The sequence below is a fragment of the Coturnix japonica genome, chromosome Z, assembly GCF_001577835.2.
Source record: "Coturnix japonica isolate 7356 chromosome Z, Coturnix japonica 2.1, whole genome shotgun sequence".
NCBI classification, from domain to species: domain Eukaryota; kingdom Metazoa; phylum Chordata; class Aves; order Galliformes; family Phasianidae; genus Coturnix; species Coturnix japonica.
The window spans coordinates 39,422,843-39,446,889 of NC_029547.1; the positions used below are offsets into that span (position 1 = coordinate 39,422,843).

General features: G+C 36.8%; 1 protein-coding gene across 1 annotated transcript in view; it reads right to left on the minus strand.

Annotated features, from left to right (window-relative positions):
- The window catches only part of AUH (AU RNA binding methylglutaconyl-CoA hydratase), a 97,026-nt gene that overhangs the window by 38,478 nt on the left and 34,501 nt on the right, over positions 1-24,047 (minus strand). Inside the window, exons 4-6 of the mRNA XM_015849381.2 lie at positions 22,859-22,945; positions 12,668-12,760; positions 12,138-12,194 (exon numbers count right to left, since the gene is read on the minus strand). Coding sequence (XP_015704867.2) covers positions 12,138-12,194; positions 12,668-12,760; positions 22,859-22,945 — 237 coding nt within the window. The remainder of the gene's footprint in view (positions 1-12,137; positions 12,195-12,667; positions 12,761-22,858; positions 22,946-24,047) is intronic.

Here is a 24,047-nt window from a genome sequence, read left to right on the forward strand (position 1 = left end):
ACTGCCCCAGGGGTGGAAACACAGCCCTACTATTTGTCATGGGCTGATCCAGACTCCATCGGAACAGAGGGAGGCTCCTCTCCTCAACACATGCAATAAGTTGACGACTTAACAGCACCACAATATAATAAAGCACCAGAAAATGAGAATCAATATGCCTTTTTCACCAATGGGTCCTGTTGGAGTGTTGGAAAGCATCACAGATGGAAGACTGATGAATGGGATCCTACATACATTCCTACAACAGACTACAGAAAGCACTGAAGGAGAAGTCATCCTGCTCAGCACTCAGCATTGGTGAGGCCTCACCTCGAGTACTGTGTTCAGTTTTGGGCACCTCAGCACAGGAAAGACATGGAGGTACTGAAGCAGGTCCAGAGAAGGGCAACGAGGCTCGTGAAGGGCTTGGAGAATCAACCCTACGAGGAGAGGCTGAGGAAGCTGGGGCTGCTTAGTCTGGGGAAAAGGAGGCTGAGGGGAGACCTTATCACCCTCTTCCAGGACCTAAAAGGTGCTTACAGTGAGAGTGGGGTTGGTCTCTTCTCACTGGTGACAAGTGACAGGACGAGGGGAAATGGCCTTAAGTTGCACCAGGGCAAGTTTAGGTTGGATATTAGGAAGCACTTCTTTACAGAAAGGGTAGTTAAGTACTGGAATAGGCTCCCCAGGGATGAATGATGGGTTGAATCGCCATCCCTGGATGTGTTTTAGAGCTATTTGGATGTGGTGCTCAGGGATATGATTTAGCAGAGGGTTGTTAGAGTTAGGGTACTATGGTTAGGCTGCAGTTGGACTTGATGATCTTCAGGGTCTTTTCCAACCTGGGTAATTCTATGATTCTATGAAAGTGTGGGACTTGCGCAAGACAAAGATAGCATAAAATAAGTGGTGGGCATTCTCCCAGTTCCATTTGGAACAGTTAATTTTCTTGTGAGTAGCCGTAATGGTGCTCTGTTTTAGATTTAGGGTGACAACAATGTGGATATGATACCAATGTTTTAGTTGTTGCTGAGCAATGCTTACAGTAAAGCAAGGACACATTAGTGTTAAAGCAAAGACATATAAGCTTCTCATGCTGCCCTGACAGTGAGGAGGCTTGGAGTGAATAAAGAGCTAGGAGAGAACAGAACCAGAACAGCTGACTCAGTGTTGTCATCATGTTGTCCTGAACAAGAACAAGAACAACTCCCAAGCCGGCTGGTTGGAGACTGGCTGGGCACTGGACACTGAGTGGTGAACAAATGCCTTTTCCAAAGTTAACCAGAATGAATCTCAGATATACTAAAGTAAAATCCGGTATAAAACAACTACTTCAAAATAGTCCAATAATTACTAACTACTAGTATTTTCCTTCTGATTAAGCCGGTTTATTTCTGATTAGCAGCCAGACCATTCAATATGATCAAAACAAACAAGCAAAAATGTTATACTAAAAAGCAGTCCTGTAACTAATCTCCTGGTAGGGTGACCATGACTATTTCCAGGCAGCTCCTCTGCTCTCTAAGCCAGTGACAGACTGTAGTTATTAACAGGTCAGTGAGTAAATTAATTCTAGGGTACTGGAAATTATGTTCATGAAATGAAATGTGGCCTTGCTGATACTGCATCACTATTTCTAGATAGTGGTCTTGAACATCAAATGAATTTCACAGCTTGGATGTGTGCCAAAACCAAGTTTCATAGGGGTAGGAAAAGAATAGCAATTTGTTCTATGATAGTAGACTACCAAAATAACTTCACAAAGTCTAAAACATTCCATCAACAACTTTCTTTACATCAGGTGTTTTACAATTGAATCGGTCACAAAAAGCCTTCTTTTTCCACAAAATGCAACAGTCTGAGATCCATTAAAATTTAATGCTAAAACACACATTACTCATGCTGGCATTTCTGTGTAATATTCCCATTAGAGAGAATAAATACTATCTTCTTTCCATCTCATTATCTCTTTCCAGATCTCATTCTTAATAATTTAATTCTGTTTTAAATCAAAGTAGCTTTGCTTTTTCTCTGAAAAATACAACACTTCTGGCTTAAACAAAAAAGTTTTACTAATAAAAGTAAGTCTATTTTTAAGTATTCAGTACACAGTAATCTGCCTGGTAATCTTCCTTGATTAAAAATTCCTTGGCATCTCTTCAAAAAACATTGACTGTGAATGAGCTCAACAGCTGTAGATATAATTTTTAGGAACTTACCAAGCACTGCTGCGTCTATGCTAGGCCCCATTTATATACTCCAGCTGGTACTCTACAGCCCCACTCCTTCGCCCCCAGTAACATCTATATTGAGATGGAGACATATTGAGGAGAGGAATCTTAAATACAACACAGAAGAAGATACATCATCTTTTTTTCCCTTTTTAATTCCCCTTTTTTTTTTTTTTTTTTTTCTTTCCAGAGTCTGTTGCTTTCTTCAAATTGCTTTTCATTCACCCAAGTACAGAAGGTAAACTAAAATATCTTCAAGAAAACTATTTTTGCACTACAAAAAATCTTTAAAAAACTTTTTTTTTTTAAAAAAAAGTTTCAAAAAAACTTTAATATGACATAAGTAACACAATGTATTAATCTCACTCAGAAAACTATGCTTATACACTTCCATATTGACACATGCCAATAATTAAACTGCAGTTCCTATCTGTGTATATGCAGTAATGGTCACTCTCATAAAGATTCAGATAAACAGACTAGAAAAGACAGCAACATATTACTCATTTAATCTTGATAAAATGTGGGGATTTATTTTTTCCTCTCAATTCACCACCTCTGGATTCATCAAATGGATTCATCAAATCCTAAAGGTTGACCACAGCTTTTATAGTCTTTACTGATAAGAGTCTATGAAAATTCTGATCAAATGATTATTTAAATGATTGCAACTAAGTTTGGGAAGGTCATACACATACATTTCATAAATGCTACGGAAGCATCTGGAAAAAAGAAAAAAGAAAGAAATTAAAAACAGAAAAAATAACTACTTAACTGAATATACCTCTAAAAGCCATAATCCTTCTTTTCTTACGAGCAAACCCTTTTCAAGAGAACCAATAGGAAAATCTTGGCATATTATTTCTTTTCCTTATTTACAAAGAGTTTTTAAGCTCTTAGGTTTGTTGCTCAAACAAACAGTTCCTCTGTCACTAACTTCCTGATTAGTATGTCCACTTATTCTCTTTTTCTCATACACCTTCTATCTCTGTTTGAAAATTGCACTGTTTGCACAATCTCCCAATACAAATTTGACATTTTTGAAGACTCCATCCCAAACCCATGCACAGACTGCAGCAGTATCATAACTATACTGTGCCAAACTGTAGATTTAAAAGAAACAAAGGAGTGAAGGTTTGCACAGATGCTGATGCACTTAAAACTCTGTTCAAGAGTCGCTTAAGAGTTTTTCGGTTCCTATGTAGGAATGTTGTTTTTCTCATGTGTGGGAATTATGAAAATCTTCTAAATGTACTTCTATCTCTGCTTCTGTAATTGAAAAAAGATACTTGGTCATCACTTCAAAAGGAGCGCTGAAAACTACCACGCGATATGTACCATGATTAGCTACACATTCTACTGTCATTCAGATCATGTTCACCGTTTTGTATTAAACAGTAATGCAGATATACGGGAGTGACACAGCAATCAAGTCCTCCAAAAATGTTACTATGGTATTAATAATCCTCTTCACTCTTTCCATTATTTTGTTTCCAATTTCCTGGTAATTCTTCAATACACACAAATTGATAGGCAGCAGTGCAACATTTCTGCTAGATTCTGTATTTTTTTCCCTTCATCCTCTTCATAATTAATTGAATTTAATTTAAAAAAATAACTTCCAGATGCACACTGACTCACTCATGCACTTTCATTCATAACTCACACTCCTTCCGCACTTCCACCTGCCTACTCTATCTTTCCTAACATCACCAATGGGAAGTTATTTCATCTTACAACTTGTGTTATCTTGTGTTACCAGGTGTTACCACAGAGATAGGGAGAAAAGAGAAAAAGTTGTCAGAATGAAAGTGAAACAACAGAATAAGAACAGAATGCTTAAAAAAATATGAGAATCTGATGAAGTTGCATTCCTTAACAGAGGAAAAAATAATCAGATAGTGGAGAATCTTATAAAATAAGAAGGAATAGCTGAAAAAACTGACTCTACAACTTTGAAGCTCAAAATTTTTGTTTTAGTTCTTAGTTCATCATAAGAGGGAAGGCAAGGTAGTTGATATTAGCTGTCTAATACTCCCAAAATGCAAAGTCAATTTTTAAATTTAAAAAACTTTAAATTTTTTTAACTTTATAAATTAATTAATTTTAATTTTTTAATTAAAAGTAAAAAAATAAAATGAACTTTCTATACATTTTAAATATTTTTACTTGTAATTTTTTTACAAGAAGCTTTTATATATGTTGCTATGCTTTATTTTCTCCATGCTCCACCTTCACCCAGAAACATGTTATTTATTCAGTTTTTCTTCAGTTTGAAGATGAGTTTGAAAATGAGAAGTTGAAAGAAAATGGCATAAGGGCATGTATGTGCACATTCTATAATGATTTTATAACTTTGAGTACACCAGAAATCTCAATGTAGACATTAGGTGCTGTTTTCAGGACATGTTTAAGGGCTGAAAAGGGGTCTTTTTACAGAGAAAAATGAATGGTTTGATAAAAGTACTTTTTGCCTTCCCAGACCTTCTTGTACAACCTCCACAAACTCTGCTGGATTCTTATGAATGAATATAAAACTCATCTACCTGATTAGCTGACAGGCAATGCATACATATCATCTTAAATTTTAACCAGCTTTGGAAAAATATATACTTATTTACCTGGCAGCAGGCAGCAATTAAAACCATTATTTTCTCTATTTACCTAATTCTCTCCAACTCGTTTTCAGTAGAGTACCTCATATGAACGTATTTTATTTTGCACCCACTGTAAATTCCACTGATACTGTTACTGTATTCCTCAAGTGGTTTCCATTCAGCATCACTATTCTATACAAGGGCATAAAGTCAAACTGCAAATGTAGAGTTCAAGTTTGCTTTCTTTTCAAAACTTCACAGATGCTTTCAGTGTCACAGAAACAGTCAGAAAAAGATATAAAAAAGATAGTACAACCCATGCTAACTGAAAGAGAACTTGAGTGGGGCTTAATTCTAAACCATTTAGGGAGGACTGAAGAAACTAAATCCTCTGTTACATCTATTCAGATTTCTTGCTGCCATTCAAAATGAACAATACACCAATCTCACAATGCAATTTTCAAGCAGATGAGAGGACATGATCTAATATAACTATGCGAATAACAATTGATAGCATCACTCAGGTTGTACAAATGAAATTTTAATCTAGATTTCAATAAAACAGTACTCCAAAATTCAATCTTCATATAAAATCAATGTTTTTATACTTACAGAACATGAACAAGTTAAAAAGTTTAAAAAAGAATACATCATATTTTGCTGCTATTATTTGATTCCTCCATATATAAATCATGGTAGCACCAGGCCTTCTATGCTGCACACAGTAAAGTTCTATGCTTTTCTTGCCAAAGCCAAGAAAATTCGCTCCTCTTGCACTTCCTCTAATGTTCAACTTTGCTTCTGGGGCCTCTTTCTATTCTTGTTTTATTTCCTCCTTCCCCTGCAGCAAAAAGGACTAACTTTAGATGAAGTATGTGGGGGATGTAGTGTTGCTCCTCATGCTAGTGAAACTTCTCAAATTTCTGACAGTTCTGGTTTGTAAATAAAATATCTCCAAATTAAGGTCAGGAATGTTCTACAATATTTCTTAGCAGAAACAACTGAAGTCAGAAGTGGTCTGTCTCTGAAACCAAACTTGTTATTTAAAACATATACTATAGAGTTGCCGTCACTTTTTCTGCAGGAAGAATTGGTTGTTTCTATTACAATTTTGGAAAGACTTCTATGGCTAGCACACAAAAAGAAAAGCATATAGTAATCTCTTTATCACAGCAAAAATGTTCTCCCTCATGTTAAAATGGGGACCAACTTTGATGATTTGGAGTTCTTCTACCATCATCTGCAGAAGATTACCACAACTTACAAATTACTCTGTTTATGTAGTCAAATCGTAAATAAAATTTGAAAGACATTAATTTTATGTTAAAGGTTTTGCAGTGCTAGTATTACATGACATTTCAAAACTTAGTCTTAACATCGGCATTAAAAGGGATCATAAAATGGGGAAGAAAATCAGTCATTTGATGAAAATCAGCTTACTTTTATTTAAGAAGAAGAAAATATAAGAACCACAATTCTCCCTAACTTACAGAAGTAGGACTGATCTACTTCTCTCCAGTAACATCCCATTTATTGCATTTAATTGCTTTGAGAAAAAAGTGGATATACAAACATATGCTATTAAGATTTTTTTATGAGAGGCTCTTTATTTAGCACAATGCACAGAATAAACATTACAAAATATTAAAATGCAAATAAAGATATCCAGACTTCAGATGATTGAAGAAAATGTAGATAAATGTTCTCAGAGTAACTAATTTAACTTTTTTGCCATATCAAATCATAATTGGATTGCATATGTGAAGCAAGCACTGACAGACCTCAGTGAAAACAAATGTCTTAATTATAAAAGGAAAAAAGAAAAAAGTTAATCTTTTCGTTTCTCAATAACTATAATTTTAAGAACAATGCTGACAAAATGCTAAAGATGTATATTCAGGCAGAAACTTATTTTAAACTGTTTGTTACCATTATTTAATTTAGAAAATTTATAGTATTAAATATATGATGTAAGACTGGAATAGGGAAACAGGCAAAGTAAGACAAACCACATCAGTGTTTATGAACTATCTGAAAACAAGCAGAACGAAACTCAAAGCTAATTCTTTCAGATATTTTTTTCTGTAATCTGTCCTCCGAGCTGCAGTTGAAATTTAAAAAGGTAAAAGAATCCAAGGGATGTCCTCATGTAATAAAAGAAAACTGTATTCGTGAGAACTATAGTCAGGTCATGAAAAAAGTAAAGACGGCAAGAACTGCTCTACTGTGGATCAGAATAAAGAAGGGACAGAAAAAGTACAAGATTACTCAAGTATAAAGTTACAAGAAAACATGAAGACTTTTCTTTGAAGATATCTCTCTTATAACACATTATTATGCAGCACCTACCTGCAGAAAAATTACTATTGATGTTCAGAAGTCCTACCACTACCACTTCAATTTTTCAGTATTTGCCATATGCAATTACTTCTATTATTGCTGAAAGTATACAGTTCTAAAGAATATACTGGCAATATATCGTAAGATGCATTAGATTTCAACTTGAAATGTCTGACATTTTATTTAACCTTTACACTTGGTTGAATTGTACAACTTCTGTTCTTAGCAACATTCTGTAGAAGTTCTTTGCATCTGGAAATTCCCTTGACACCGCTCTCATCCAAAATAGGGTGGTTTTTTTTCAACATTAAAATAAATCCTGTAACAGAAACCTTCACATTGTTTTTCATTGCGAATGATGAATAATTTAAGAGATACAGAAAATACATAATGATTAACTAAATTCAGTTTTCATTCTCATTCTTATTTTCTTCCAGTGCAAAGAAAACTAATTTCTTGTGTGTTCCTCTCTCATTTTTATAATACATTAAGTATAATAACTAACTTCCCCAAACACATTTTGAAGTCTAGAAAAACAGTCAAAGCAATACTATTTGTAAAGTGGAGAGAGAAGGAGAACATACCAATGCTTCCACTAAAGCTCTCCTATATAGTAGTTATTAAAGACAAAAAACGGCTCAACATGCTATGAAGCACATTTGAAATGTTTTGACACCAAAGCACACAGCATGAGGAATTAGAGGCAGGCAGGGCAGGAGATGCAAAGGGGTGGTGCTATGAAAGAGAAGATGCATTGTAGAGATCTGCCAGTTGGAAATGACACAGTTGAGAGCTGCTGGGTAAGGACTGAATGATAAGCAAATAAAGGGGATGGACCAGGGGGAACTGTATGGAGCTGCAAAAGGGGATGGTCAGGTTGGATGTCAAGAGAAGGTTCTTCACCAGGGGGCAGTGGGCATGGGTAAGGCTTCCCAGGGCAGTGGCCATTGCTCCAAGCTGCTGGAGTTCAGGAAGCATCTGGACAATGCTCTCACTCATATGTTCTCATTTTTGGGTGGCCCTGCATGTAGCCAGGAGTTACACTCATTGATCCTTATGGATTCCCTCCCACTTGCCATATTCTGTGATTCCACAGTTCATTCTAGTACAAGGGGAGGATATAGGCAAAATTTGCTTTGATGATTTGAACGGTGCCTTGCTACTTAAAATGCTCTTATAAACAAAATAGAAAAGAGAAGTGAAAAGCTGTAAGTATGCAGCACAATAGTTACATTTTTTGTTTAGCTGGCTCTTATTATCTGCTGACATGAGTGTCTAAATTTCAATTTTATCATGTATTCTTTTGTGGAAGCCAAAGTGTCAACGTATACCAATGCAAAATATTTATACATGAAGTTTATATGAAAAACAACCATTTTTGTGCATATGTACCTGTCTTTCCCACTTCTTACTGACACAGTGCATTCTTCTCTCACCTTCATCAATCTTATCTCTTTCTATTAACACATTAAGAAAATTTAAGTATGCTTTTTACAAACATCTGTACCTCCTCTTAACAGATCTGTTACTAAGTGGTATTAAAATAAGATGCTAACAAATAAAAGTAGATTTTTCAGAAAGGCACAATGTATGTACTGCAGACCCAGTATGATACCCATTATAGAAGACTAAAGGTAAAAAAAGAGAAATAAGTTATGGATGAAGATAGCTTTAAAACAAAGGACAATGTTCCAAACACCAAATTTTAACTAAGGAGCAACTTCCCACCATGAAACACTTTTCATGTAGAAAGACGTCAGAAACTACATACAGTTACTGTAAGAGTTTTGCTTCCCTTTTACTTAAGTATAGGAAGTAACAACAGAGAGAGAAACCATACAATTTTTGTGCTGAGTTCTGCACGGAATTACAGTGTTACAAAGAAAACAGTTTACCTAAATGGCTTTTTCACTAATTAAGCAAAAAATCTCAGCTCAACAGTAACTGAGAAAAGGCACATGCACCTCCTTATACAGAGACCTAATTAGTTTGGTCTCCCAGTTCGCTGCTGTCCAGTGAGATGAGTATCATGACTAGGGTGTAATGTGTTTCCGTGATTCTGCAAAACACTTTCCACTACTAGGACATCCACAGTGCTTCCCTCCTGTATTAGCACTTCATTCTGCTTTTGATACAATTCTAGAGACTATGTTTTTCTGGAACCACTAGTCTGTGGTCAAACTAGACATCAACTCGCCAACAGACCCAAAACACATAGGGCAAGAAGAAAAGCAAGGAAGAGAAACATGCAGTCCAATATACATGCTTGGTGTGGTGGCATACTACTACTACTTATGCAATTAATTGGAAGACTTTTTAAAGAAAACAAAAATGATTAATGTTCACCTCGTTTAACTTCCTCAGAACTGAGTTGCCACATCATTTTCTCTTTTCTATACACTTCCTCAAGTTCACTGATTCTAAACTTCCTTACTAGATAGAAGGGAAAATATAAAGATCTTCTATCTTCCCTAGCTCGCACTTAGGCTGATAATGATTTTTTCATGGTGGAGAGAGAGCTTTATTTAAACTTCTAAAGGAAAGAGATCAAATCACATTCTGTGCAGCTGTCTACACAAAACTAAAGCATAAAAGGAGGTACTGGTGTCATACTCACTTACTTTTGCTCTGCTGTCCATCATGAATTGCACCTTTGAGAGACTTGAGCTGCTAGTACAGACAAGGTACAGTCTATGAATGCCTACTAGTTAACAGGCTTAGAAGCCACGATTCATTACTGTATATTAATCAGGATTCAATTAATTGGTACTTAACCTTAGCCTTTACAATGACGCAGAACATTAGAACATTATTCAGAAGCAAAATTTGTCAGGCCTGGTAAATTCCTGTTAAAATCAGTTGCTCACTCGACAGTGCTGGAGCAGTCACATATTAAAACGGGGTGGAGTGCAACACATTACACAAGACCCAAAATATCATAATCTCTCTCTGATATTTTAATACTTGACTGCTAAATTCTAATAACTTGCTTTAACTACATCTTTTAGTATGTAACATAAAAAACAAAGCAACATATAGAAAATTTTCATATGACCACAAACAATTATGCTAATTATCACCTGATTTAAAATCTTTACATTTACTGCATACTCATGACAGGCAATGGAGTAGAATAAAATAGAAGTAGTTTGTCAGAAAAAGAAGCAACACAATTTGTTGGTTAGGTTCAGATGTACTAGATGGTAGTAGAAAGAGACTGATATGTCTTAATGGCTAAATTTCTCTTTTCAGCTCCACTGCCCTGGCCTCCTTTGCTTCAGGGCAATAAGCACTATAAGAAAATGTTCAATTTACCCACAAAGTCTAAGATTAAAGTGGTCCTAACTTATTTCTTTCCCTAAATGATCTCCTAAATTTCTTTACTTTTTCAATGGTTATTTACAGTGATACAAGTACAGGCTGATCAGAAAAAGTTCTGCTAAGATGAAATACATTCAGCAAAAGTGGTCTGATAGGAGCAAGGAAAAGCTTATCACTGAACATACAGGTTTAAAAGGCATTCTGACTTGGTAAAATACACCGTATTTGCAAAGAGGTGAAGACATATCTTCAGAGCATGACAAGAGTAAGAAAACAAAAGATTTTTCAAACCACTGTCTCTGGGTAGCAGTAAAGCATTCTGAATGAGGCCTCCAGCAGAACTCCTCATGACTCAGTTGCTTAGCTTTTTAAGCTGAAAGCATTACAAATTTGAAACATCTAGAAATAACACAAAGTATGGAAACCTCAAACAAACTCAGTAAATTGAATATTGAGACTATTTGGACAGCCTGACCTGAGTTTCCTGGACAGTACTGTCCTGCACAATTCCTTGGGGTGGAATGAGCCAACCAAGTGAAAAAAATGCCAAAAAACAACTGCATTTTTTGTCCTTTTTTTCACTTGGACATAATTGCAAAGGCACATTATTTAATTAAAGTAATACCTGAAGGAAATCTATCCTTAAATCAACTACATAATTCATCTTAATTGTCTAAGAAAGGTCCAGTCACCAATTCTGTTACTGTTAAGCAAAACGTAGCTCTGACTTCAGAGGTGAAGAAGAGACGGGGAGCAATTATCAGCTGAAATCACAACTCAACAATAGCTATAAGAGCATTTGAAATGAAACTGTACAATCATCGTATATGAGTAACAGGATAAGACAGTATCTTACATAAAGTTCACATCAGTGCTTTGATCAAGGTATTTTTAACTCTCCTCTCTAAGTGAGCTACAATACTAGTCATTGGAATTAGATACTATTTCAAAATAGTCACCACTCATTAGGAAACAAACAGGTCAAAGAAAGTTTCCCAGAACTTCAAAAAATGATTTCCAAGACCAGGTGGGGGTCAGGAAGATAGATTTGTTTTCAGGGTACTACCCTTTCCCCAGAAAGGCAGATATGTTGGATTTCATAACATAAAGACTGAAGCAAATATTAGTTATTCTGCAACTTTATTAACTTTAATTCATCATGAATCCTGAAAAAGCCAGTAAACTTACCTTCCACAACAATTTTTTGTCTAGACAAAGGATCTGTTCCCTTATCTTTTCAGCTTTTAAATTCCTTACAACTGATTCACAAGCAGCATGAAAACAGGATATGCAACCTAAAGTAGTAGACGGTACATAAAAGTGGACCACTAATTAAATTATCATTTTTGTACACTGACAACGCTACCTTTTTGCCTAGTCTGACCCTCAACAAAATTACTCAGCCTTCAGATCAAGAAATCAAATCTCTTTTACAGAATCACTTAGTAATTCTTTAGTTAATGGAACTTTGAAAATAAAAGTGCCACTTCCTTACAATGTAATCATTGTAATCATCAATTAACTTTTAGAAACAAACATGTGTAGTAACTCTAAAAACAGGCCAATGATCCCTAATAGAGACATGAAAATAAGCTGAACTTTACAAACAGATAGAAATCAAGTACCAAGAGCACATGTTGATTATGTTAACAATAGCAAAATTTCATACCTGCACCTGGAATGATTGCCAGCTTTGTTTCAACTAGGCCCATCTTAGCAGAAGATGCTAAAAAAAATAAAAGGTTGAGCTGTTGCTACAGTCCATTAAAAAACAATTTGTAAAATATGTAATAATATCCCACAAGAATGTTAATTTGTTACATTTTCTTAATAAAGAAGAACAAATCACATTGTAAGTACTTTCTTATGAAAAATGCTTTAAGAGATACAACTCAGCTGCCTTTAATAAAATATCCCAGCAAGGCAAGTTCTGTACAGTAATAATTTTCATATTACAAGCATGCTATTAAAACAAAAAATAATAAAACAGAACACAGTAAAAAATACTCATGGTCAGTGTTATGAAATTAATTATTAGCAACTATTTCAGCCAAGTTTCTGCTAAATCTCTTTAAGTAATTGGTTATAAGCAATGTTAGAAAACAAAGTCATTTTTATAAGACTGTTGTCCAGGCAAAAATTAGTTAAGCCTTCTGTAATACTAATAATACTATGCTTAATTAACAGTTTCAGATTTACCTGCCACTCTTATGTCACAGGCTAAAGCAAGTTCCAGGCCACCACCCAACGCCGCTCCATCTATTGCAGCAATAGTTGGTACTGGAAGATTAGCTGGGGAAAAACAAAGTACCACTTACCATCAGTCTTATAAAGAGCATCTCTGAAATACCATTACATCTTCTTCAAAGTACAGGAAAACTATGGGGAAAAAAAAACAACAGTTCATAAAATAGAGGGAAACACTGCTGCCAGAGCTGAGCCACGGGCAATCCTGGGTGCACTCTGGGAGAGCAGATATAAGAAAGAGAAAACTGCTAAGCATCAGCAGTTTGGAGAGAGGGGTGGGAAACAGAAGTGGCCCTGCAGGCAACCAGGCCAGTGTAGGAGGACAGGAGGAGCTCCAGGCACACAGCAGAAGCTCCCTGCAGCCCAGGAGAGGCCCACAGAGGAGCAGGCTGTCTCCCTGCAGCCCACAGGAACCGTATGGTGCATATCTCCCCATGCACCCACAGCGGAGCCCATGGAGTAGCAGGCGATGAGGTCTGGAGGACACACATCCCATGGACACTCCTGCAGGAGCAGTCCGGCCCAGAGCTGCAGCCCATGGGGAGCAGCCTGCGGTGGGGCAAGAGGGCAGGGAGAGATGCTGCCCATCTGAAGTCTGAAGGGTACAGCACTGTGTTGGTGCAATGCTGGGAGAGCTGCAGCCTGTGGGAAGCCCAAGAAGGACCAGTTAGGGAAGAGGAGAATTCCATGGGGAGGTTCCATGTGGAAGAGGGACAGAGAATGACCATGGAAGAGCAGCAGAGATGAAGCATTATGGAATAACTGCAGCTCCCACTCCCCATAACACTAAGCTGTTCAGAGAAAGGGTATAGAAAAGGGTGAATAACTACCTCAATGAGTTCAAAAGGGTTTACTTCACATACTAACGCACTGTATATCCTGTATAAACACTCACTCAGCAAAACCCAAATCAGAGCCAATACTCATTTACTACTATACCATCGGTGTTTAATCAATAAGAAAGACAAAGATTTTAAGTGTAAAAACAAAAAAGCAGGCTCCATTTCACTATACATTATCTTTAAGACAGCAGCAGAGCCAGATTTACTACATACACAAGAAATACTTCTATGTAGTTTACTCCAAAAGTAATGTTTCCTATTTCCATGGAAACTACAATACAACAACACCCATAGAGCAAATTTTCAGTTACAAAAATCTATTTTTCAGCACAGTCACCACCCCTAGCTATGCACTGGCAAAAACTGCCAATGATGAGCAAGGGCCTGCACACCCTGTTTGCAAAAATCTGCACCAAAAGAAGTGACACACTGCTTCACATCTACTATGACACTAACTGCCAGGAAAATCTTGCCTAGACAGTCCAACTCTTGCCAGCCTGAATAGATGGAAGTCAATAGGGACTGAATACAGTGTGTGTGGTAGGACTGCCTAGCACTGTGGTCCATAGTTTTCAAAATGGTATGGAGTCTGGGAAGAGAAGAACTGTCCTTTTCTCTGGCCTGCTTCTGTTAGTTTCAGCCTTCAGCTAAGCTGGCATCACGATGTAGCAGCCAGAGTTGATTGTTTGCCCGGACTTCAGAAAATCCAGAAGGATCACTCCTTCCTTGTCTAGCCCAGAAGATCATGCACATCACTTTAACCACTTAAGGATGTGTCTTGATCTTTTTCTTCAAAGGGGAATTTACATGTTGCCAGTCCACAGACTGCTGGTTCAACTCTAGCTTGTAGTGGTGTCTGCACATTTCATCACTAGCAATGATGCAATCCAGAAAACTGCCACCTTCACCTTGTGTTGGTTCAACAGGTCCTGAGAAAGTTGAATGTGCTGTTCTTCCTGGTCCCATGTGAGCATTCACAGGACTCACCCGGAGCAAACCTTACAATATTTCAATGTTTCTAACATTATGAAGCCAATATTCAGCCCCCCTTCCCTGAATGTAATTATTTTGTGATGTGACAGCTGCACATGACAGTCAAAATCACAGAATCAGATAATCATGGAACAGTTCGGTTTGGAAAGGAGCTTCAAGAAAATCTAGTTCCAGTCACCTTGCTAAAGAAAGGGATACCTCCCTCTAGGCCAGGTTACTCGAAGCCCCATCCAGCCTGGCCTTGAATTTTCCTGTAGGCTCCCTTCAGGTATTGGAAGGCTGCTATAAGATCTCGGAGCCTTCTCTTCCCCAGGCTGAAGAGCCACAGTTCCCTCAGTCTGTCATCACAGGGGAGATGCTTCAGCCCTGCCATGTTTTTTTTGATTCTGGGCTATCAGTATTCATATATAACATCATGTACTGCACTGTGAGTTAAAGAGTTAATGCTCCAGTTCTGCGTACTTCTCCTAGAAGACAGGAACTGCACACCACAGAGGACTTTCTCAAAGGAAAGTGGAAGTTACCTGCATTCTAGTGCCCAGGATCTTATGTAATTTATAGAGCCCTCTAAATAATTCATTAAAACCTCTGTACAAAACTGCAGTCAAAAAGCTAACCTCTGAAAAGAAACTGAATTGCGTTTGATTCTTTCTCATTAGCTACTGAACAATCTCTTTCTCTGCATGGCCTCTGATACTGTCCCACACTGCATTTCTATCTCTAAATTGGAAAGATACAGATTTGAAGGCTGCACTATTCAATGGATAAAGAATTGTTTGATCGTCACAGCTATATGTCAAGATGGAGACTTGTGAGGAATGGTAGCCCCCAGGGGTCCACCTTCAGGGGACCACCTGTATTACGCAATACTTTCAATCCGCTCACCCAACACTGCAAAAGAAACAGTCTCTCTCTGTAATGCTGTCAAAGCTCCATCAGCCAACTTCAACAAGCACTTTATCTAGGCAAAATGCATGTGCTATACAAGATTTGAATGTGCTATTCTGAAGTTGAAACCTGTAGCAATGCCTGAACAGTGAGCTTAGGATTTCCTGGATACCACAGAGCACGGTGTTTTCTCTACCACATCAAGAGTTGCTACTCTTTAATAACAATTACATCTAGATACAGGACTAGAAATTGAGACAAAGAAAATAAGAGCTAAAAAAATTAGCCACTCTTATTCAGGAGTGCAATGGAATGGAATAACAGAGACACCCCTAGTGACTGGTCACCAGACAGATGAAGCCTTATTTACTATACAATCTTTTGAGATCTGCCATTCAGCTAATTCATAACCCTGTGTAACATCAACCAGCTCACCTTACAGTTAACAATGTGTCCAGAAGGATGCCATGAAGAACAGTAACAAAGCCCTGACTAAAATCCAGAAATACTTCATCCACCCTCCTTATTGTAAAAGGATAATACATTATTAAGGGAAGAATTCACCATGCCTGATAATACATGTATTCTTTAAATCTTCCCAGATACTGAAGTCAGACTAACAAGTCTGCTACCCTGTAACATACAATTTCAAACACTATCAGGATGAGCTGGAATTTCCCGAATTTACCTAAAGGGGGAAGAGAAGGACAGCAGACATACTGGAGGACAGCTTTAACAGTCAATGCATGAGCTAGCTATGTCAATCTCAATAGATTACTTCATCAAATATAACCTTTTTCTCTATATAGTAAGTTCTTTTGAAGGACAATTAAAGACCTGTGTCATGAGTTGAAATCTGTATTCTTGTGGACTCCTTCCAATTCAGGATATTCCTTCATTCTGTATGACTTTATGGTACAGGAAGAAGGGTAAATTTGTTGGTTAGATACATGTCTCTGTTTCTCACTGCTTGTCTGTGAGGTGAAATTTCACAGCACAACAATCAGTAAAGAATAAATTTAATGTGGGAATTAAGTACATTTTTAATTGCATAATTGTAACGTGTAGTTGCATATGAAACTGTAAAGTATATTTTATTTCATTTTATCAAATGAAAATAGAGATACTGCCTCACTCCTTTTTGTGTAGTCAGCTTCTTTCCTTGGGGTTTCTACTACTGTACTGGGACTTGTATTATTAGCCAAACCTCCATACTATTTGAGTTTCTGAGGCTTCCAAAATAAGGCAATGTGACACAGAACAGTTAAGGGCTGGAAGGGACCTCTGGTGGTAATCCCATCCAGTCCCTGCTCAAGCAAGGACACCCAGAGCACCTTACCCAGCACCATATCAAGGCAGCTACCAAAGATCTCCAAGGAGGAGATCCCACAAACGTCGCTGGGCACCCTGTGCCAAAGCTCCATCATCTGTACAGCACAGAAGTGTTTCTTGACGTTCAGTAAAACCTTCTGTGTTTCAGATTGCACCCACTGTCTTTTGTCCTGATGCTGGGCATCAGTGAGAGGAGCTTGGCTCCATCCTCTTACAGACTCTCTTCAGGTATAGACGATTATAAGACCTTTCTGAGCCTCCTCTTCTCCAGGCTGAACAATCCCAATTGTTGATCGTAACAATGATACTGTTAAGATTTTACCACAAAAAAAAAGGTAAGGTGCTAGCAGACCAGAAATATACAATCTGGATTCCACTCTTAGGACCTCTAAGTTCATGTTTAAACAACCTGTCTCCAAAACATGCACAACCTAAGAATTTCCACGAATACATAAACATGAATTGTCAAATAACAAATATTTTGGAGAGCAGATGATTCTATAAAGGATGAACAAGATAACTCTTCTTAAGTAAATTGAGACTAACAGAGAATTTGTAAAGACGGGGAAAAAAAGTCTGTAAATACAGGTTTGCGTCTGCTCTCAATAAAATAAAAAGCACTCAAAGAACAAGACGACTGTAATTGACAGTGATAACAAACAACAAATAACACAGGCTAGAGATCTGATCCTTAACAAGAGCATTTTTCTCTCCCCAAAATACAAAGGAAATGAGGATCCTGGAAGTCTGTAAGATTTCATTTAATCAGGACTGGTTTCTTGTACATGGTTCCAAGAAGTCTTTTAAAGTTTTTCTCTAATAGTTTTTCCTCTTTTTTTTTTTTTTTTTTTTTCCCCCTTCCCTTGAGAAAAGCCGCTCCTCCATCAGTAATGAACAGTCTTAAGACTGAATATGGTAGTGGACACACAGTTTTATTCCCAGTATGGAAAGGAGGAGGAAGAGAGGAGGAAAGGAGGAGGAAAAGACAAGGAAAGGAAAAAGTTAAAAAAACCAACACATAACAACCCACACAACTCTGGTATAATTTTAGCAGATGCAACCACTGCTAAAAATATAGCCTATTTTGATTTTTTTTTTCCTTCCAACTTAAAGGTCTAAAAACTGCAATTAACAGCTCAGTGCAATATTTTCAGCTTTTTAAAAATGTTTATTTTTATACTAAGTGCTATTTACTGCAGTCTTAATGCTTTACCCAAATTTAGCAAGAAGTCATAAATTAATCCCATACAGACAAGCAAAGTATGCTTTTAATTTCCTGAAAATTCTCTTCTGCAGTTGTATTCCAAAATGATGCTACAGACTTTTACAAAATCACTAGTGCAAGGATTTTAAACATAATGAAATTAACAGGAACTGAAGAACGACAAGGCATGTCAATTGAAAAACGTTTAACCAACTGTTCAAGATGTAATTAACTTTTCCTGTATTTTGTCTGTAAAGATGAATTACATTCTTTTTACTAAAAATACTATTGGAAAGACACATTTCCTTACTAGGTCAGACATCTGAACACAAGTACAATTACCAAAACATGATCTACTTCTGAAAATCAAAAAGAATAACACATTTTAAATGAGATAGCAGCATTAAGTTCAGATAAAGACAAAATGGAAAACATGAAATATTGTCCCCTAGCTATATAGCAGGGATATACATTCTGCAATTGCAGATTATCACTACAAAATTGTTTTCCCTAAAACCACCCCACAACATTTGGGTTGTTACTGGGCAGGAAAACTATCACAATTTTTTTTCAGTGTACTAATTCATTGTGAGTAATCCAATGCAAATAAAACAGCCCACCAGCTCTACTAAAATTAGGTTCTGTAATGCCAGACAAGTTCTTCAGAAGAAGAAAAGAAGAAGTGAGAACCTCTCACTAAAAAATTAATGTTCACTCCTATCTGTAAGAGTAACCGATAACATTACACCATATGCACCAATCTAGTCTAATTTGCCATTTTTAAAACTCACTTTTAAATTATTTTCTATCATTCCCAATGGAAGGAACAACAGTTTAAATTTTCAAACTAAGATCTCTCAGAAAAGCATAAGATCAGTCCAATAAATGTCAGTATGTAAGCTGCTTCTATGCTTCCTTTCCACGGAAACTACAGCAGACTTGAATAGCAAAATAGCATTCACTATTTGATAGAGCAAATTCTCAGCTGCAATACACAATTTTTCAGCAGTCACCACCATTAGCTGTGTGCAGTCTTCAAACTGGTATGGGGCCTGGTGTGCAAGTGAAAGGCTGTCTTCCTCCGACCTGACACTGGACATTCAAGTCTTCAGTTTAGGCAGCATCACAATTTAGGAGTAAGAGTTGATAGTTTCTCTAGGTACCAGGAAATCTAGAAGGATCACCCACATCTTGTCTATCAGAACAGTCAGTACATATCACTTTCACTGTTAAGAGCTGCATCTTGAACTTATTTCTACAACAGGCAATTCACTTGTGCTGTCACTCCATGGGCTACTGGTCTGACCTCATCTTGTAGTGGTGACACCATGTCTCATTACCAGTAATGATGTGATCCAGGAAACTGTCACCTTCAGCCTCATACTGTTTAAACAGGTCCTGAGAAACTTGAGTGAGGTGTCCTTCTATTCCTGGAACTGGAACCACTTGGAACAAATTGTGATATTTCAACATTGCCACCATCATTTCCAACACACTGAAGCCAATGTTCAGTTTCAGTTGCCTGGTTTTGATCTGCTGATTCATGCAGAACTGATGATTGCGTTACTCTTCCTTTTGTGCTTTGAGAACTGAGCATGCCCACTGGAGCTTGGCTTGTCTTTTACACTGCAGTCAGCACTTCCGAAACTCAAAACTCACTACCACTATTTGGTCTCCATAAATCTTCAGCAAACATCGATGAATGTCACTGGGTGCCTTTTTTCTGCATGGAGGAATTCAAAGACACACCTTTGATCCATATGCACTCATAGTCAGACGTCATTTTGTCAGACTGCCATGCGTCACGTGGCAACAGAACGTAACGAGATATCAGTGGGAAGGTTCAAGCTGTACTGCTACACCTCCAATATCCACCCCTGACGTTGTGGGCCAGCATAATAAAATAGTAGGCACCATTTTCAGAGCAGCCCTCCTATTTTTTGCACAATGTGTTCAAAAAACAGTATCTCAAATACATATAAAGAAGGAATGCATGAAAAGGATGAAAACCTTACATACATATTATATACGTGTATGAATACACAACCTAAAATAAAGCATGGGAAGTGAGATCTCATTCTTCTTTAATCCTGAACAACAAATTGTCATTATTTTGGTTGGGGAAAACCCAAGAACCTTTCATGCAACCTACACAAAACTGTTCTTTCAGCATCTAGCAAGGGACATGTTCAAATTCTTTCCCTTTTCCTATCTGCAATTTTGTCTATTACAAGTTACTACAGACTCCCACAAACTTTTCTATCCAGATATTTCAGTGACCTACATTCTAAAATACTAAGGCTATTTACTCACACTTTCATGCCTCTTTCTTGACAAAAAGACTACAGAGAGCATGAGTGAAAACACTCCTTACTTTCCTAAACTTCAATATATTCACTGTTACCACAGTGACCCACTTTAAAACTTCCAGTAACACTGACAATTTGCTTACATACTCAGTATTCAAAACACTTTCAAAGGAACCTTAATTAAGTTGAAGATTGTCTTACAGTCTTACCAAATTAGAAGTAACATAAAGCAACAAACGCTGCTTGTATTTTCCAGTTATTTAGTGAAAAATGCCTAATTTGAACACTTCTTCAGGTCTCAGGAATTTTCTCACAAAAAAAAAACCAAAACAAAACAAAAAAAAAAACCAAAAAAAACCCAAACCAAGAACAAATAGTTGATTGCCCCTATTTAACTACAGCTCAGAAAGTATTTCCAGTAACTTCAGTTCAAGAAACGATTAGAAATAACTTACAGCTATGAAATCCTCCTAAAAATCTTACAAAATAGCTAAGAACAACAACCCATTGCTTCTTGCTTTGCAATCCAAAAAGACAAGCCTCAGCATGAAACACAATACTTGCTGAAGGAAATTATCTATTCATTTCTAGATATTTTACTTGTGGGGTTTTTTTGCTTTTTTTTTTGTTTGTTTGTTTGTTTGTTTTATTTTAAATACAAGCCTTGAGGATCTACTTCATTTCAAAGTCAGGGTAACAATCAAGCATACAAATACCTCCATGAAGAACCTAACTAAAAACTTATTCTTCAGCAGTCTGTCATTTACTTGTGAAAACAAACTGGTTTTACCCCATTAACATTCTGCCAAGCTGAGATCTGATGCAACGTTATTAGGTGCATATAGAGCCTCCATCTGAGAAACAACAGATTTTTCACTGTTTTCATTTTTGCTGTGGGTTTAGTTTGATTTTTCGTTTGTTTGGTTTTTTGCTTCATTTCCAATTCTACAGTGATCAGTTAGAATTCGGCTTTTAAAAGTAAAAAACATTTTATAGATATTCTTTTCACATCCAAAAATCTGAGAAGTTTAAGGGACAAAACATGTTGCTTATACAAATTAAATATATGAAATAATTGTTTCAGACTTTGCATTCTTGATTTTTCTTTCTGATAAAGAATTTGCAAAGCCTTGTTCAAAAACAGTTATACAGTAACAGATCAGTATAGCTATAGAAATGCAATGATACAATGGAGAATTCAGTGTAGTTTACAGAATTACTACTATCAAAAATTGGTACAAATCAATTTGAAATAAAATTCTTAACTACTGACAGGTTTTACTACATCAGAACAAATGCATATTAACAGAAAGAGGAGTTCCAAAGAAAACATTTGATTGATACTACATGAAGATAGTCATCTTAAAAGGAGAAAAATGTTATGGTATTTATTGCCTTTTTTGCTTCAGTATTTAATAATACTGATTAATGTACATTAGTCCATTCCTCCGAGGTGGTGAGCTGTAACTAGGACAGCAGTGACTTTTCATTTGCAGTCAGTGAAATTCTGAAGCAACAGTTCCATCAGCTGAATGTCCATCAATTAACAGGGTCTGATGGGATTCACCCCGGAGTACTGAGGGAGTTAGCAGATGTTGTTACTGACTGGACCTTTCTCAACAGTTTACCAAAGGTCTTAAGAGCCCGAAGAGGGCCCTGCTGATTAGAAGCTATCCAGTGTTATACCCAGCTCCATGGAGCAGGCCCAGAAAAGTACAAATCTGTCGTCTAACCTCAGTCCCTGAGAAAGCTGATGAGAAGATTACCCCGGGGGATACTGAAAGGCATGTCCCTGCCTTAGTAATCTGATCTCCTTCTATGTAAAAGTCACTTGCTTGGTGGATGAAAACAAGGTGTCAGGCGATGTATTTCTGGATTATAATAACAGTTCTGATACTGTCCCTCAAAGCATCCTTTTGGACACATTATCAAAGCATGAGATAAACTGACTCATCATACACTTTGTGATGAGCTGACTGAACTGAAGAGGTCTACAGGCTGCAAATGGGGCTACATCTGGCTGGTCAGACACTGGTGGTACTCCTCAGTGCCATTCTAGGGCCAGTTCTATTCAATATTTTTATCAGTGATCTAAATGCTGGAGTGGAACACACCTTCAGCAAGTTTACTAACAACACTAAACCGGGAGATGCTGTTGGACAAAAGGCCTTGCTGAGGAATCTAGACAAATTCCAACACTGGGCAACCAGCAATGGCATGAAACTCAACCAAGCTAAACACTGGGTTCTGCACTGGGATACAGTAATGAAAGACAACCAAACAGAAGAATGCAGTAATAAATTCCAAAGCACTTGGACATCACAGAACAATCCATCCTTTACAAAAACAGCAGGACGAGTAACTTCTGTTGCAGTTGAGACTTAGCTTTTTTAGCATTCTAAACAATCAAGTCCAACTCTTTGAGGCAAATTCTAAAGTAGTAATGCATCATGACTCATACTTACCAATATAAACATCTGTGGATATCTTACTACCTATCAAGTATTAACCGAGCATGTTGATCTAATGTTTTACAGATTGTGTTTTAAAAACGTTCAAAGGACAGTTTACATACCCATCTCATTAATAGTTGCTCTTGCTTTTGAGACAAAAGAACCAACTTCGCTTGAATGCATTTTTGCTCTTTCTTTAAGGTCAGCACCTGAAAGTGACATTTCATATACATGTTAGCAAACTGTATGCAGTACTGTACATTTGTTTTTAGTCAAGTGAAATATAGCTACATGCAAAAAAAAAAAAAAGAAAGAAAAAAAAAAGTCTACTTTGGGACATTAATGGTTCAAATTGGTCATTTCTATCATTTATTTTCCACAGATTGCAAGGAAAACACAGGATTTTATCGTAAGAAAAAGGTCAGATTACACAGTAGATTTTCATTAAATACACTCTTTGCAGTGGTGTTTCTTCTCATATTAATAAGAATAAAGCTAGGTTAACACTTCATTTGATATGTACTTCTATTTTCTCATCTGTGTCACAAAGTATGATAGTTACGCCACATTCTTATTGTGTCCTTGTTGTTATTCTTTAACTGGAATATGATGAAGTACTTAGAATGCATATTTTTTTACAGTAACAGACAACATATACCTAAATAAAATCTTCTACACTGAGTCGAGTACAACTTCTTGACCAAATAATCAATTAAAAAAAGCAAAACAAAAAATCACTTCTCTGTTTCTCTACCCTAAGAATGAAAATACCAGGAAAATGCATCCAACTTCAGTTGAGTAAAAATGTTAACTCTGACTTAAAACTAAGCAGTCTTATGTTCCTTTTTTGTATCTTTCTGGACTTAATTCATGCTAGCTGCACATCAAATACAGTTTTAGCCATTACAGCAATTCTAATCTACTTGGGTTTTTTTTGAAAGATCAATATTTCAACCTCACACTTTTTGACAAATATCCAGATGTCATTTTACAGTAATATGTCCAATTAAAACAAACAAACAAACAAAACAAAACAAAAAACATTAAATCCATGACACCAAAGAGACTCATTTCACCATTGTTATTCTATGTATATCAATGAGGCACACATTGGTGTGTTTCCCAATAAAAAACATGAAGTAGCATTTATAACATCAGATATCCTTCTAAAAGCTTCCACGGAACTTCCTGATTTACTGCAATTGAAGACAGAGTGACAGGGCAATCGGTGTATGCCTGAAATTCCTGCAGTCAAGTTTCCTGCATGCTACAGGAAAATGCTAGAACTCTTAAGAATTGCCACCTTAGTAA